Below are 14,897 nucleotides of genomic sequence, written 5' to 3' on the forward strand. Positions count from 1 at the left end.
AAACCAGTGAATTTCTTGACTTAAATGCCTGAAATCTGTTTTTAAGTAACAAAGATGTAGAACCTTTGTTTTCAAACATTTTTGCACCCGAACGGTATTCTACATTTACTTAAATAAAAGTACTTAGTTGCTTTATAAAATACGGCAGCAGCCACAGCGTGGTTATTAAACAGGCGCGAGTTTACCATTGCGTGCCAGATCTTCTCGTTTGCCCGTTTGATTGATGGTGCACTCGTTCACACACCCACGACCACACACACGCAACAGAGAAGAGGAGGGATGAAGGTGTCTGGAGGGCTGCATCATTACAAACTCCTGCCTGCACTTCTCAGAGTGACTCCCCCTCCTGAAGCAGCAGCAGAGACGTGCAGTCTTTCAGTTGCAAAGAGGTCGAAACACGGGAAACAAAGAACTCACAGACCGCAATGGGGACGAGTTGAGCCGGAGAGACAGTCTGTCGTGATTTTATGTTTCTTGTGAAGTGAATGGTGAACGGGACAAACGCGGCAGAGATTTCCCATCAGAGACGTCAGCGGCGAATGATCGGAGCTGCATACCTGAATACCTGCGGAGCTTCGCGGCCACGTTAGCGCTGACACTTGGGAGCGAGACGGGACAGAGAGACTACAGGAGAAAGTTTCTCAAGCTTGGCGCCACCGTAGCGGTTAAATAATGCGGCTGACCCTGACAAAGTCGCTTTCATCGGCTGCCCTGCTAATCCTGCTGGCCGTCCGCTGGTCCGACAGCAGTAAGTAAACAGTGACATGCTAGGTGGCTAGCTAGGTCGCTAAGTCTCTTTTTACATTTCATCTGTGGCTGTTGATAAATACCAGCTTCTCCATGTGTGTGTGTTTTTTTTTTTTTTTTTTTTTTTCTGGTTAACCAGGGATGTTTCGCCATGTTTTCTTCGCCCAATAAATTCTTTGCTCCATTAGAAAGCTGACCTTCTGTTTGCCTCTTGTAGATAAATAAATAAACTTTGCGTCCTCCTTTACTTTTTCTAGTTATAATGTCTCCCCAAGAGGCCAACCAGTTTCTGAGCAGACACAGGAGAGCAAATCAAGTTTTCGAGGAGACGAAGCAAGGGCATTTGGAGAGGGAGTGTGTGGAGGAAAGGTGCACGAAAGAGGAAGCCAGAGAAGTGTTTGAAAACGACCCGGAGACGGTGAGAATATGGAGACTTGTACATTTTTTCCAGTCAAGGTTGTAAGCCAGACTTCATCCTCCTAAGTGCTGCAAACACCATTTAAATGACCTGTATTGTAGCTGCAACAAAGCCCCTTGTTTGCTTATTGGTCTGATTTACTAAAAACTGATGACTGTAAAGTGATGCCATACTAATGATTCATTGTGTGGGCTGCTGTTATCTGTCAGTGCTCATAATATTCGTATGTTGAAGCTTTGACGGGTTTTTTGTAACAGACTTTGAGTCAATGTGACTCAGCTTTAGTTTATGAATTCAAGTTATTGTGCTGACACTTCTATCTCTAAACTCCATCTCATAAGTCTGTGCACACATAAACCACACACACATATTCTGTTATGTGTTTTTGCAGCTAGCTGAAATCTTCCTGGCTTAGGTTGTTGCCAAACAAGAGGGAAACCTTGATATAACTACTATCCATTTCTTTTCTCACCATCTGCATTGTTGTATGTTGCACAGGCACGCGTATTTAGAAACACAAATGCAGCCAGAGATGCAAACAAATCCTCAAATCCTGATTAGTTTCTGCTTTTTTTTCCTCTTGGAAAACAAGGGAGTCAGAAATGAGTTGCACATTGCGTCACTAAGCTGAAAACACGCTCACAACTTTTTCTGTACTTTACATTTAGTGAGAAATAAAATCCATGGCATGTACTTAGGAATATTTTCTACAGATTAGCAACTGTAAGCCTGCTAAATATGTACTACATGTAGATATGTAAACATGCTCCAGAGATATAAATAGCATTATTTGTCATAATCAGTGGGTCACATCAAGAAAAATGCTCTTCAACATTGTATCCCAATACTGTTTAATATTTTTTATGCAAATAGTCACTTTGATCTTGATTTGAGATAAATGATTAAGAACAATACAAGGAAGCACTATTTTGCAGCATTAGACTAGTTAGCCGTAGTGAGAGAGAGACTAAATGAGAAAATCAATGACTCAGAGATTGTTAGATTAGTTAAGTAGAGATATGGAACCTAAAGCGCGGATAAAAGCGAGGCTAAACCATGTTCAGAAGCTGAGCAAAAGTCAGGTGACATTTGAATCAGCGAGATGTGCACACCATTAGTAGAATAGGGATTGTAAACTTGAAGTTTTCGAAGCATTTCGTGACACAAAACTGCAGTCTCATTGGAAGCTGCATTATTCATTCTCAAAGAGTCCTTCTATGACTTTGCATTTCCTACACTGCAGTTTTTTGGCTCTGCAGAGAGAGAGATGAAGGGAAACATAATGGGTTTTATTGGGTCATCATTGTCATCAAATGCAATCATACTCATCTTCTGGTGTTTGGCAACCTGTAAAAAGGGACAGGTAGTCGGATAAGTTGTAACTGGCTGATGCAGAAATTAAGTATTAAAATGGTCTTGCTAGTTCTGAAGCCACACTGTTATTTATGTAAATCAGTTCCTGCAGGGAATTATAGGAATAATCAGGCTAAATGTGGTACAATTGCTTTTTTTTTTCTTTTCTTTTCTTGTGTGTTTTACTAGAGTCAACCACCTGAGCATGCTGCATTGCCAGCATCTGCAGCAAGTCTCTGTTTCTGCAAAGGCAGCCTTTTCATTGGCTTGTCTCTTTGAAATTTTAACCTACAAATGGATAAGTACTGCAGCCAAGAGGAATGAAGGATGTTGCTGCTGCTATCAGGAATGCAGAGAATTCCCAGAAAGCCCCTGGCAAAGGGCTACACCCATTACATAGAGCAGAGCAGATGGCAAAGAAATTAATTTTTATACTTTGTCTTTATGTATCAGACAAACCTATGTTTGTTCATGAACTGCACAGAGACATCAGGTATCAAATAAAACCAAATCCCTTGAAAATGTCAGGTAATAAGCGAAATCCTTTTGCTTCTTGTGTTCAAGTTATTATGTGCTGCTTAGATTTTTGTCTGTATGCCTGCATAACTTTTTTCTTCCCTTTTGTTCCATTTATCCCTGATTCAGGACTACTTCTATCCCAAGTACCTAGGTGAGTGTTCACTCTGCCTGAAAGCTTGCATCCATACCCCTGTCGGCAACCTTGAAGGATTATGTTTGTCATCTCTTCATTTTGATATGATTTTTGTCTTTGTCTAGCCTGTGTGGACAAATATGGAGATTCTGAAAAGAAAAAACAAGATCTGATAACGTGTGTCCATAGTAAGTTTTATCTCCTTTTTTTGGTTGGATTTTGCTGAATCATCCCCTCATTTTTTTCCCCCTCAAACTGTCTATGCTTATCCTTCATTTCTGTCTTTTTTTACTGCAAGTAATGCCCCATTCAGACTCTGACATCTAGTTGTATTGTGGGTTTGTGCTGCACTGCAGTATCGTTTCTCTGCATTTCTCTCTGGCATACTCTCTCAGTGCAAAATAAATAATAAGATGCATAAGTTCTTTGTCATATCCAGGTCAGCCTCAGCAGCATGGCACACATAACAGGTTCTGTGCCTTTAATGTAGTCTTTCGAACACTTAATGCGTGTAAGTGCAGGTTTTTATGAGTAACATTGCAGCACTTTGCGACAGTGATGCTGCACATTGGTGAATGAACGACACACCCCTGAAGTCGTCACATACTCACTCTCGAGTTGACTGCACCAGCTTCTTCGTGAGCTGCCTCCGTAGAGGAGTGACGTGAAGAGGGGGAAAAAAAAAAAAGTCTGACGTGAGTAGAGCACAGGATTTCTGCTGCATCAGGATACAGAAGACCTGGACCAACCCGGCTTTGCCGCTATTGGTTGAGAAGTCTCCGGAGTGGTGGGGGTAGGGACAGGGAGGGGGTAATTCCATGACTCAGCTGCAGCATCGTGGGCACTTAAAGATACGGTACTTCTTTTAACACAAACTGTCAGCACAGAATACCTTTCTCATCACTTCTCTCGCTATCCTGATCATCTGTCTGCCGTCTCAGTGCCGTTTAGAGCTTGGTGGTGTGCCGGCAAAGCAGGTCATTTCTTCCCTCTGATTCCATCGATGAATTGTTCCAGATACATCATTTTACTAGGGAAAGACAAAATGATATATAGTAATTCTTAGTGCAGCAGAAAGAGCTTTATTCTCCCATTCATCTTTGTTTCTGTTGCCTGCATCTGCAGTTTGCATTGTTTTACTAATTGCTCTGCAGACAAGCAGCTAACACTACACACCTTTTCCTAGATCAGCTAGATTTTTCCAACCTTCTTTGCTCGGTATAAATGTGAATTATTGTTTCTGCACTTACATCTCAGTTTGCTCAACTTCCGTTCTTATAAGTACACACACAATGGAAAGATATTTGCCAGTAATTGTAGTATTCATTTACAGCATTCTAGCACGTATGCCCAAATGTTTCATCAACTACTGATTGTGCCTTTTCAGTTTCATTGAACTCATTTTCTTCCCACTGGGATAAAATGGCATGAACATCTTTAATGGAAGCCATGCATTTTCTTTTATCATTAGAAAGCACTGTAATCCTTTAGTTCACAGCCATCTGCATTCAGCATCTTTTGCTTTTCCTTAATGGGATGACTGGTTTCTTATTTGTGGTGAGCATAAAAAGTTCTCTTACACTTCTGGTACTTTTTGTTAATGCTTTTGCCACAAACTCATACAGTAAATATGACGTGAAACTGCCAATTCTAGCTGAAATAATGCCAAAACATCCAGTGGTGTGGAAAAATGGCCAGAGTTTTAAGTTATTCCTTTGTTTTCATTTGAGATCTTGTCTCTTGTCTTGCACCGTTTGTTTTCTCCAGGCACTGTCCTTTTCTGTCACTGATCTCAAACTTGACATGCCCAGACTTGTCGAGCATGTTAGCTGCTGCAAAAAAGGAAACTGTAAGAAGAGAGAAAAAATTTATACACTTGCACAAGCTTGAAATGAGACAAAGGAAAGTAAAGCAAATAGAAATGAAAAGACCATTGGGTATTTGATCTTTTCTCTTGAGAGCTAGAGGGCCGGTACTGTGGGAAGAACTGAACTAGGGCACCTCCGGAAGGACAGCTTAGGCAGCATTAGGCTATTTTTACTGAACTCTTGATATGGAGAACATAAGAGATGCCCTTCCTCTGTCTGGTGTGGTATGCAGTTACACTCTGTGTCCAGTTCGTTCAGAGTTTGTGTTTAAAATATTGTTTATTTCTCTGTCTTTGTTTTTATTTCACTTTAAGATATTCCAGACCAGTGCTCTCCTTCTCCTTGTAATCCTGTGGGAACAGTGCGCTGCGAGGACAAAAAGGGTGACTTCCTCTGTCACTGTTTTACCGGCTGGACAGGAGCCAGCTGTGAGAAAGGTACTATCATCATCATATGTTGGAACGCTGTGTGCAAGAGCTCAGCAGAGGTTGAATTTTTGCAGTGTCACACCAAGTATCTCTGCATAGCTGTCATCACTCTGACCTTGGTTCTGACAGCTGACTGTTCAGCCCAGTGATGGAAAACTCTCACCTTTCTCACCAACTTTAACATTTATATTTTAAATTATACTTTTATACATCTCTGTGTAAGTAATTTGACTTCCTTTTATTTTCCAGTGTGTCTATTTTACATGTACCCTCCTCTTTTAACTCCTATTGATGGCATTGGTATTTAATATCCAACTGTGCTGCTGCTGTTAGTAATGATCTGTGAATGTTGTGTCAAGTCAATATGAACTGCATTAACAGGAACTGCAGTGGCAGTCTACAACAGGAATACATCTCTCTTTAGTGGTCAAAGCTTGTTACTGTGTTTATGAGGGGAGGCTTGCATCTTGTATGAAAAAGTGCGAGAAGGAAAATGTAACAAGTATAAAGTTTAAAAGCTGAAATTAGAAAGTTTGTTGAACACACACAGCCTGAAGGGGAGGGGAACATTTCCACTGTGACTCATCCTGCCACCTTACTGTGAGAGGAAACTTGAACATATTCAATTAGACTCGGGCTGAGCCTTTTCCACTTCATGACCGCTCTCGTGTTAGTTATGTTAAGGAATTTAGCAAAGTAGTAAATCTTGGATATTTAAGGGTTTCATATATTTAACTGTATGTGTTCATCCTGTCCAGATCAGAATCTTATAAATGTTTTTTTTTTTTCATTTGGAAATCTATTTTTAGATGTTGATGAATGCGCAGTGAGAAATGGAGGGTGTGACCACGAGTGCAACAACACTATGGGTAGTTACCGCTGCTCCTGTCACCAAGGCTACATGCTGGCCGGACACCACACATGTAATGGTGAGCCACAAGTAACAGATGTGCTTAATCTAGCGGTTGAAATCTTGACAGGGCTGTAGCTGCAAAAAGCAAATGTTGATTCGCTTTCGTCTTTGAAGATTATAATTTAAATTATTTGTGGATATTATTAACATAATTTATTTCAGATAAGTGTTATTTTATCCACCAATGTCATTTATCACTGTAACCCCATAAAACTATGGTAGGAAATGAGACAAAACATATCCAACCGTCCGATTTTTAAATCATATTTAGTCATACACATCGGAAAAGTATACATAGAGAAGTATTGATTATCTCCTTGATTTAAGACTACTAAAAAGTGACTCCTATAAATATTTACTTCAGTTTCACTGAAGCTGAGAGAGCAGAATCTGCGGCGTAAATATGAGACCATTGTGTTATCAGGTGTTCCACAATCAATCGATAACTTAACTTGTGGCTTCTTTAGAAGAAGTGGAATTAGATTTAGGAGTTTTGATGTATGTGGTTAACTAGCCAGGTGTCTTTTGGGATCAGGTTTTATTTATCCTACCCAAACTGAAGTTACCACCACATTAAAAAGACACTGATATATCTCATGAAGTTAAGTTCTTTAAGCTAAGGAGCCAAGCACTTGGTTTTGCTGCACTTTATCCAGACACGTGCCCACCCTGAGCACATTTTTTGTCTTTCAGATGTCAATGAGTGCGAGGATTTGGGTGTGTGTGGAACGGCACAGTGCGAGAATAAAGACGGCAGCTACGATTGCCTGTGCGACATCGGCTATGTGTATGACAATGAAAGCAAAAGCTGTGTCGGTAGGTATATGTAACCTTGCACAATGACATTTAGAAAAACATCTAGAGTCTAATGAGATCCAACCGAGGAGCAGCTTAAGCCTCAGCTGGGCTTGATGCAGCTGTGTTGTGGGGTCAAGAAAGGAATGAAAGGATTTTGGGGGGGAAATTTTGCACAAGTAGGTAACAGGTCACAATCTACTGTTATCAAGTCTATTTTCCTTTAGAAACACACAGAATTATCTACTGGTTCACCTTGGTTTTGTAGATATTAATCTCTCTAAATTTACCTCAATGGATTATTTTGTGCACTTCTAAGTGTTCTAAAAGACAACAAAACAAAAAGATGACATCAGAATTTATTGGTCAAGTTATTTAATAAACACCATTACAGTCCGTAGTGCATCACAGAAAATCTTACAAGCAGCGTGGAGCTCATTGAATGGAAGCAAAATGTAAGTAAATACTGTTTTTTAAGAAAGTTTTGTCACAGATTTCTCCTCCCATAATATGCTGTAAAATACATTGAAAAGCTGCCTAATGTAACAAACATTATCTTGGCATTTGATAAGATGACAAAATGAGATTAAATGGCCACAACATTAGATAGTGGAAATATAAAATAAAACCCATCAATCATTTGAGCTTTCTATTTTTCCTCTTTGGTGGGAACCAGACTTTTCATAACCTCTGTGTCCCTCCTCAGAGAATGAAACTTTATAATGGCCAATCTCATCATGGCCATGTAAGGTTATACATGGAGGAGGGAGGTACATCCCAGTGAATGTTAAACACCACTTTACTCAAGTGCTGCTTGCATTCCTTTATGTTTTGACAGTAAAAAAATAGGTTAAAACAAGCTGTTTTTTTTTTTTTTTAAAGATTATAATTGTGTGATTTTGATAACTCCACAAAATGTCTGCTTTTCTGCTATTTTTTTTTTTTTTACACCATAAACATCCTTCTTTTTAATTACCTCCATCTTTCTGTGTCAGATGTGGATGAATGCCAGGATGATGTGTGTGCAGAGGAGTGTTTAAACACTCCGGGAAGTTTCCGTTGCTTCTGTGATGGACGTCAGAGTATGAAGCTGGCACAGGACCTCAGGAGCTGTAAGGTGCAGTAACTTAACTCTTTACCAAACACTTCAAATGTCACTTTCCATGGTTGTGAATTATAAAGTGACCTGTATTAAACTGAAATACAAAAACATATTGTAATTTATTGATTTCTGGTTTGCTTAAAGTTGGCATTTATTTTAATAATATAGAAAGGTGTTGATAAGTTTTAAATTAATTAAATTGGAGCTCATGAGGCCCTGCGATGGACTGGCGAGCTGTCCAGGGTACACCCTGCCTGTCGCCCAATGCCAGCTGGGATAGGCTCCAGCTTCCCCGCAACCCTGAATTGGAATAAGCGGTTTAGAAAATGGATGGATGGATGGAGCTCATGAGGTGGCAGCATGTGTTGTCTAAAAGTTGTTGTTTGTTTTCTACTTCAGCCTATAACACCCTGTATGTCACTGCCGCTTAAGAGGAATCCTCGGACACTTTATCTGGGTCGTATGTTCAGCGGCGTGCCAGTGGTGCGGCTGCGTTTCCGGCGCAGGGTTCAGACAGGGTGAGACTTTTAATCATTTTTAATTTTTTATACATACTAATCAACAGTTGTTGCCAAAAAGTCACGCTTTTCTCATTTTTATACTATATATCATGCAAGTGATAACACCTCCACTAGACCATTCACTCTGGTGAAGTTGTTTTAGTTTAATTTATGAAAGTTAATACCCTAGTTACAAATACCCAGACTGGTTTGAACTACAAAACATGACGCAAAACATTTAGACTATTTAAGTTTTACTGTTTATGAATCAGCGTAACATTACTTTTTTTTTTTATACTAGCAATATATGCCAGTTTCAAAATGCAAAGAATTCATTAGCAGGTTTTAAATGAATAATTCACTTTTAATCTTTGACCATTAATCATTTCATGGTTTTAAAGTTTTTTTTCTGTTTCTTTAAACGGGTATATTTGCAATCAAAGATATTAACTCAATGAAACACACATTCCTCTTCATCCCATACTCCCTCTCATTAGTTTTTCAGCAGAGTTTGACTTCCGTTCCTACGACCGTGAGGGGGTCATCTTCTTTGCAGGAGGCCACTTGAACAGCTCCTGGATTGTACTAGCAATGCATCATGGGAGGCTGGAACTGCAGCTAAAGTACGGTGCGGTCAGCAGGGTGACCAGCAGCGGACCAATCGTCAACGATGGCCAGTGGAGAAAGGTTGGAGCTTTCTGTCAGGAGTCTCCATGAGTCGTTTTGTGCTGTTTCCATCAGCTGATTGAAATCCTCTCGTGTGCCTGTTTTTGTGCCAGATCTCAGTGGAGGAGCAGGGCCGGAGCCTCGTGATTAAGATCGACAGGGAGGCTGTCATGAAGATAGCTGTTAATGGAGATCTGTTCACACTGAATAAAGGCATGCACGAACTTAACCTCACTGTCGGAGGAGTCCCTTTCAAAGAGAATGGCCTTGTCAATCAGGTGTTTATTTGTATGTGTTTGTTTACTTTTTTGCCAATGCACTTAAGTCAAGGATTTTTAAACAAGTCTCAACTATCTCTACTTTTACTGATTATGTAGGTGAACCCACGTCTGGATGGTTGTATGAAGGAGTGGCACTGGCTGACGGGTGAAGACACCTCCATACAGGAAACTATTCGCTCCAACGACAACATGCAGTGTTTCAGCTCTGATGTTCCTGGAGCATATTACCCCGGCACAGGCTTTGCTCTCTTCAACATTAGTTATGGTGAAGTTTGTGTGTGTGTGTGTGTTTTTGTGGTGTGTTGTGGGTAGCATGTTGCTTACATACCTTTTATGTAACATCTCCTTCCTCAAGCAATTAGTTTGTAATTTGTTTGGATGCTTGTGAGATTGCTTTCGTCACTGTACATTCCTTTTGCCATACTTATACTTCACATTTGTTTGTTAATGAAGTTCATGACCTTATGTTCTCCTTCTTCCTGTTGCACTCACCGTAGAGTCACAGAACCTTAGTGTCACGTTGACCCTGCATCCAGTTTCTACCATCGGAGTGCTGTTTGCTCTTGTTCACCAAGACAGAGTGCCGCTGTCTATCTCTCTGGCCGACTATCATCCCCCAACCAATGAATGGCAAGATGTGAGTAAAAAAAGTGTGTTCACAAAGTCTTTTTGTCGTATTTGAAGACTGATCCTCTGCTTGTCTTCAGTTTATTCTAGTCACTGCAGGTGACACTGTGATTGCTAGCACTCCCGCATCCTTGTGCGATGGTGGGAGCCATGAGATCCAGGTGACAATCTCAGGCAACCAGACTGTCTTGCGAGTTGATGGGCAATCTGAACGAAGTGAAAACGCAGATGTTCCTACTGAGCTCTTCTCACATTCCAGCGCCTTTATTGGAGGTCTCCCAGGTGAGGATCAACACTTTACACAGGAAACGTGCACTGGCCTCTTTCCAGAGCCAGTACTGTACAAAAATATGGGTTAGAGGTTAATTATTTAGTAAGTCTGATCATCTAAAATCCTTGTGTGATGCCTAAGTTGACAAAGGTTGGCTTGCAGTTAAATATTTTGGTCACTTCATAACCTCCCCTTTTTTTTTTAAACATTACTCTGGTTATAAAAATGTTTACAGTTAATTTGATGATTTTTTTAACTACATCAGGAAATCTAAACAAAAGTGATTCAGATACTGCACGTGTTCTTTTGGCCAGTTTTCATTTGAATCTATAATAATGTGTTGCACAGATCTAACAAAACATTATCTTATCTCACTAAACCAAGTGTACAATTTCCCTTTGTTTTCTTGTTACTTTTAATGATATATATACTTGCTGATTCAGGAATGACTGGCAGAGTAAATGATACAGTTTCCCACAGTTTCAGCAAAATTATTCTTGTCCTTGAATAGTTAATCAGAACTGTGATTACTTGTGTTTGATGTTTGCTAATCGACAGATTCTCTAGAGGGAGAAATCCTGTTTGCACACTTTTATCAGGTTACAGTCCACTTGTCGTCTGACTCACATGTTGTTTTTTTCTTCAGATGTTTCTCTAGTGTCCACGCTTGTGTCGGCGCCCTACAGCGGCTGTATGGAGGTCAGTGTCAATGGACAACCTCTGGACTTGGACCAGGCTATCCACAAACACAACGACATCCGCTCACACTCCTGCCCCCTGCTGGACTCTCACCAGTGACTAATGTTCCAGCCTGCCTGAAAACACCAATTCATTAGCAGCTCATTGAGGCAATGGGGATAATGTCAAATAAATTTGTAAAAGTTCTAACAAGTGGGGAGATGGTTTAGATTGGAATTTGATAAAGGTTTAACCCAGGAGCTCTATGCTCACAGCCCACTTCCATCTTTTACACTGTGATGACAGTGCAGCCCTGAGGCATTTTGCAGGGGTTTTCTCAGTTCTTGCCAGTATTGTGATTTGAGAATGTCAGCCAGCAAATGAGGAAAAATCCCCTGTACGAAGCAAGAAATGGGGAAATAACATCCTGCATGACATTGTCTTAAATACTGCCCATGTATTACAGCCTTGTAAGCCCATAAGAACACACAGGGTCTATTTCAGATCAATGTTAAAATATTTGTCTTGGGTCAGAGTACTATGCCTGGCATCATGTGCTCAAACACAGATTTATCTGTAACTTTGTAGGCTGTGTGACTCTTCTGGTCATGCTGCTTACATTCAGTTAATCTAAGGTCCACATCCCCAAAAGATGGATTTACATGAGTGTAAAAAAAAATAAAATAAAGGGGACCAGATATGCTTTCATGAATTAGCTACTTTACTCAGTAAAAATGTGTCAACAGGTGCTCAGACCTTCATGAGAGTTGGGTGCATATTTGACAAAGAGATTGATTGATTGTGGATTTTAATCTTGTTTGCCCTTAAAATGCCAAATCCCCTATGCAGTGCAGCAAGGGGTTGTGGTATTAGGCACAACTTTGTGTTTTGTAGACAACCTTGCACATCGCTGCTGGTAGAAATGGACAGCTACATAAAGCCATTACCTGAATTTTTCTCTCAATTAGAAAAGCACTTCGTTTCTGCCTGCAGCCTTGAAAAAAATCAACCATGTGCCTAAAAAAAACAAAAACAAAACAAAACCAACACAAACACATCAACAGATTCCCTGCAAACAGGTTAACCACTTTGCAAAGGGGCAGTACTGTAACAATCCAACAAACAAACCATCATGTCCCAGTTAAATTTACCCATTGCAGTGAATCCACCAAGTTTTTACCTTTGCATTTTAAAGTCTTTCAGTCATACTGCACCAGACTGAATCAATCCTAAGACACCCAACTTTGTCACTAAGGCCCCTTCTTTCCCTCAGAATCACTCAGCCACAGATAAAAACCTGCCACACACCAAGTAGAGGATGAAAAATTAGCCACAGAAGCACAGAGAGAGGGAGGGGCCCTCTCCAAGCAGGAGAGACAAACCACTGCTTTAACCGCACCACACAAGCTACTGAGAAAAACTTGCGCTGTAATATAGAGTATGTAAATAATGTTACTGTACAATGCTTTATAAAGGACAGAAAGAAAACACTATCTTGTGTTCCCTGAGGTTTGTCTGCACAGTTAAGTTGATTAAAAGAAAAAAATCTGCCTCAACGTCTGCTTCAGTAGAAAGTTTCAGTAATAAATCTGTTGTCTTCCTAAAGCAGAAATTGAGAGACTGTGATAGCAATAGCCAGGGATCAGAGTTGCATCCATCTTTAGGAAACCATTTTAATTTATCGGTGCTGAGCAAATCAAAACACAATAAAAACAAAGAATGTTGATGGAGCATCTGGGCGGAGAACGCTAAAAGGGCTCCAGTAATATTTTACTTCCCTCTGTAATGTATCATTTTACTGTTTTCTGATGAATGAATGCCAGAGAATAGAGCTTGACCTTTTTATTGTTCGTTTGTTTTTATCATGTGTTGTATCTTGAACTTTTTCTTCATTTGTTTTTTCACTTTAAACTGCCAGTATGTGTATGATGCTGAGAGAAGTCTGCCTTTTGAGTTTGAACTTCCCTCCTATTTAAAAATAAAACCAGCTGTATGAACATCTTAGAGTAAATTTGTATTTTCAAAAAATTGAATTTGTTCACTGTGTGATTTTGTTAAAGGCGAGTTTTTTCAGGTTTACTCTGTACAAGCTGTGCAGCTTTATAGTCCAGTCTTCCTCTGTGATTGCATATTGGGCATATTTAAATGAATACGGTAGAGCAGGTCAAGTTCTCATCTATTCACCTCGTCTTTGCAGACAAGCTCTCTGAATCACAGGATATATGTTGGTTTTAACACAGCAGGTGTGTTTTAATAGTGAAATAACTACAACTCAAGAGCATGTGAAACTCTTGTTTGATGAATTGGAGTTGTTCAGTCTGTTTCAAATCTCACAAACAGCTTCTCAGTGAATTCCTCATACTTGGATTTAGCACTGGAATTTGCAAACTATTCTACAGATAAAATATCTTTCTGAGAAAGTACCGAACAGCAGTGTTTTGGTGAGAAAAACTACTTATAAAAAATTCACTTTGTAATAAAACTAAAGCATTGTTATACAGTTGAGATTTGTTTGAAGTCTAAATGACTATTGTGGGTTTGCCGCCCTCACCCCGAAGTTCCACTAATCGGTAAAGATAGAGGGCAGTCACTGATAACTTGACCTTTAGTAAAGACTGACACCTAAAACTACTGACCAAGTGAGACAAAATAAGTCTGTAGAAGAAAGCAGAGCTGAGCAGAAGCATTATTGTTTTATTGCTTATGAGTTAAACACAACTATGTTATTTTCTCTTTAAAAAGAACGCAGTTGGTTAAAGAACACTGAAAACACATGGGACTGATAACAGTAATCCCATTGATAAGTGCATTTCTAGGAATTGCACTTAATTCTGGGAAATTTTTCTTTGTTTTCATGAGGAGAGATGAGACATTTGATACCACGTGTGTTTGCCAAGATAAAGCAGCTGCCAGACTTTTTGTTTGATTGTAGCTCCTTATTAAACTTTTAAGGTGCTGGTAAGAGACTAAAACTTTGACTGATTGTTGGAGATTTCAGATATAAAAGAGGCACCAATGATCTCATCTTACTCTTAGAAGACAAACAAATATATTTCCCAAAGTCTTCAGTGTGAGATGATGGTAAAGCCCTTACGCCACATGTGTGCAGGTCCCATTTACATATATTAATGGATTTCCCAGCAGCAGCTATTGGATCCCAACAGTTAACATGCATCATCAATAATACATACAGTATATTGACTGTAAAGTGCACATTAAATGACAAACATAAATAACAGCAACATTAGCATAATTTATTCTCCTGTTGACAATTCAAAAAGCCCTTTTAATTTCCTGTACAGTAGATAATATATTCAGACAAGACACAAGAACTGTTTTCCAGTCTACACAAGTCATAGCAGAAAATATGGAAATTTGCTTTCTCAAGAGTTTTTAAGCAGAATACATTTGAAACTGCATTAATAAGTGAGATTTAAAGATGCTGGTAAGCAGACATGAACAGAAACATGACAGCTGTTTTGACCAGCTTTCAGTTTTTATGCTAACTGTAGCTCAACAGGAAAGTGAACAAGCATGTTTCCTTTAATGACTACATTGGGAATAACTTAGTCATGTCTATATAATCACACTTTAGCTA

General features: G+C 39.6%; 1 protein-coding gene across 1 annotated transcript; it reads left to right on the forward strand.

Moving 5' to 3' along the window:
- Positions 1–346: 346 nt before the first annotated feature.
- gas6 (growth arrest-specific 6) lies at positions 347–13,130 on the forward strand. Its single transcript, XM_079263518.1, has 15 exons — positions 347–748; positions 1,005–1,165; positions 3,164–3,188; positions 3,296–3,358; positions 5,353–5,475; positions 6,276–6,395; positions 7,073–7,195; positions 8,170–8,291; positions 8,676–8,794; positions 9,274–9,463; positions 9,556–9,720; positions 9,820–9,988; positions 10,221–10,360; positions 10,431–10,632; positions 11,268–13,130. The coding sequence occupies exons 1-15, from the start codon at positions 673–675 to the stop codon at positions 11,417–11,419; spliced, it is 1,950 nt and encodes a 649-aa protein (XP_079119644.1). The 5' UTR covers positions 347–672; the 3' UTR covers positions 11,420–13,130.
- Positions 13,131–14,897: the final 1,767 nt, after the last annotated feature.

The sequence above is a fragment of the Telmatherina bonti genome, assembly GCF_933228915.1.
Source record: "Telmatherina bonti genome assembly, chromosome: 1".
Taxonomy (NCBI): Eukaryota; Metazoa; Chordata; class Actinopteri; order Atheriniformes; family Telmatherinidae; genus Telmatherina; species Telmatherina bonti.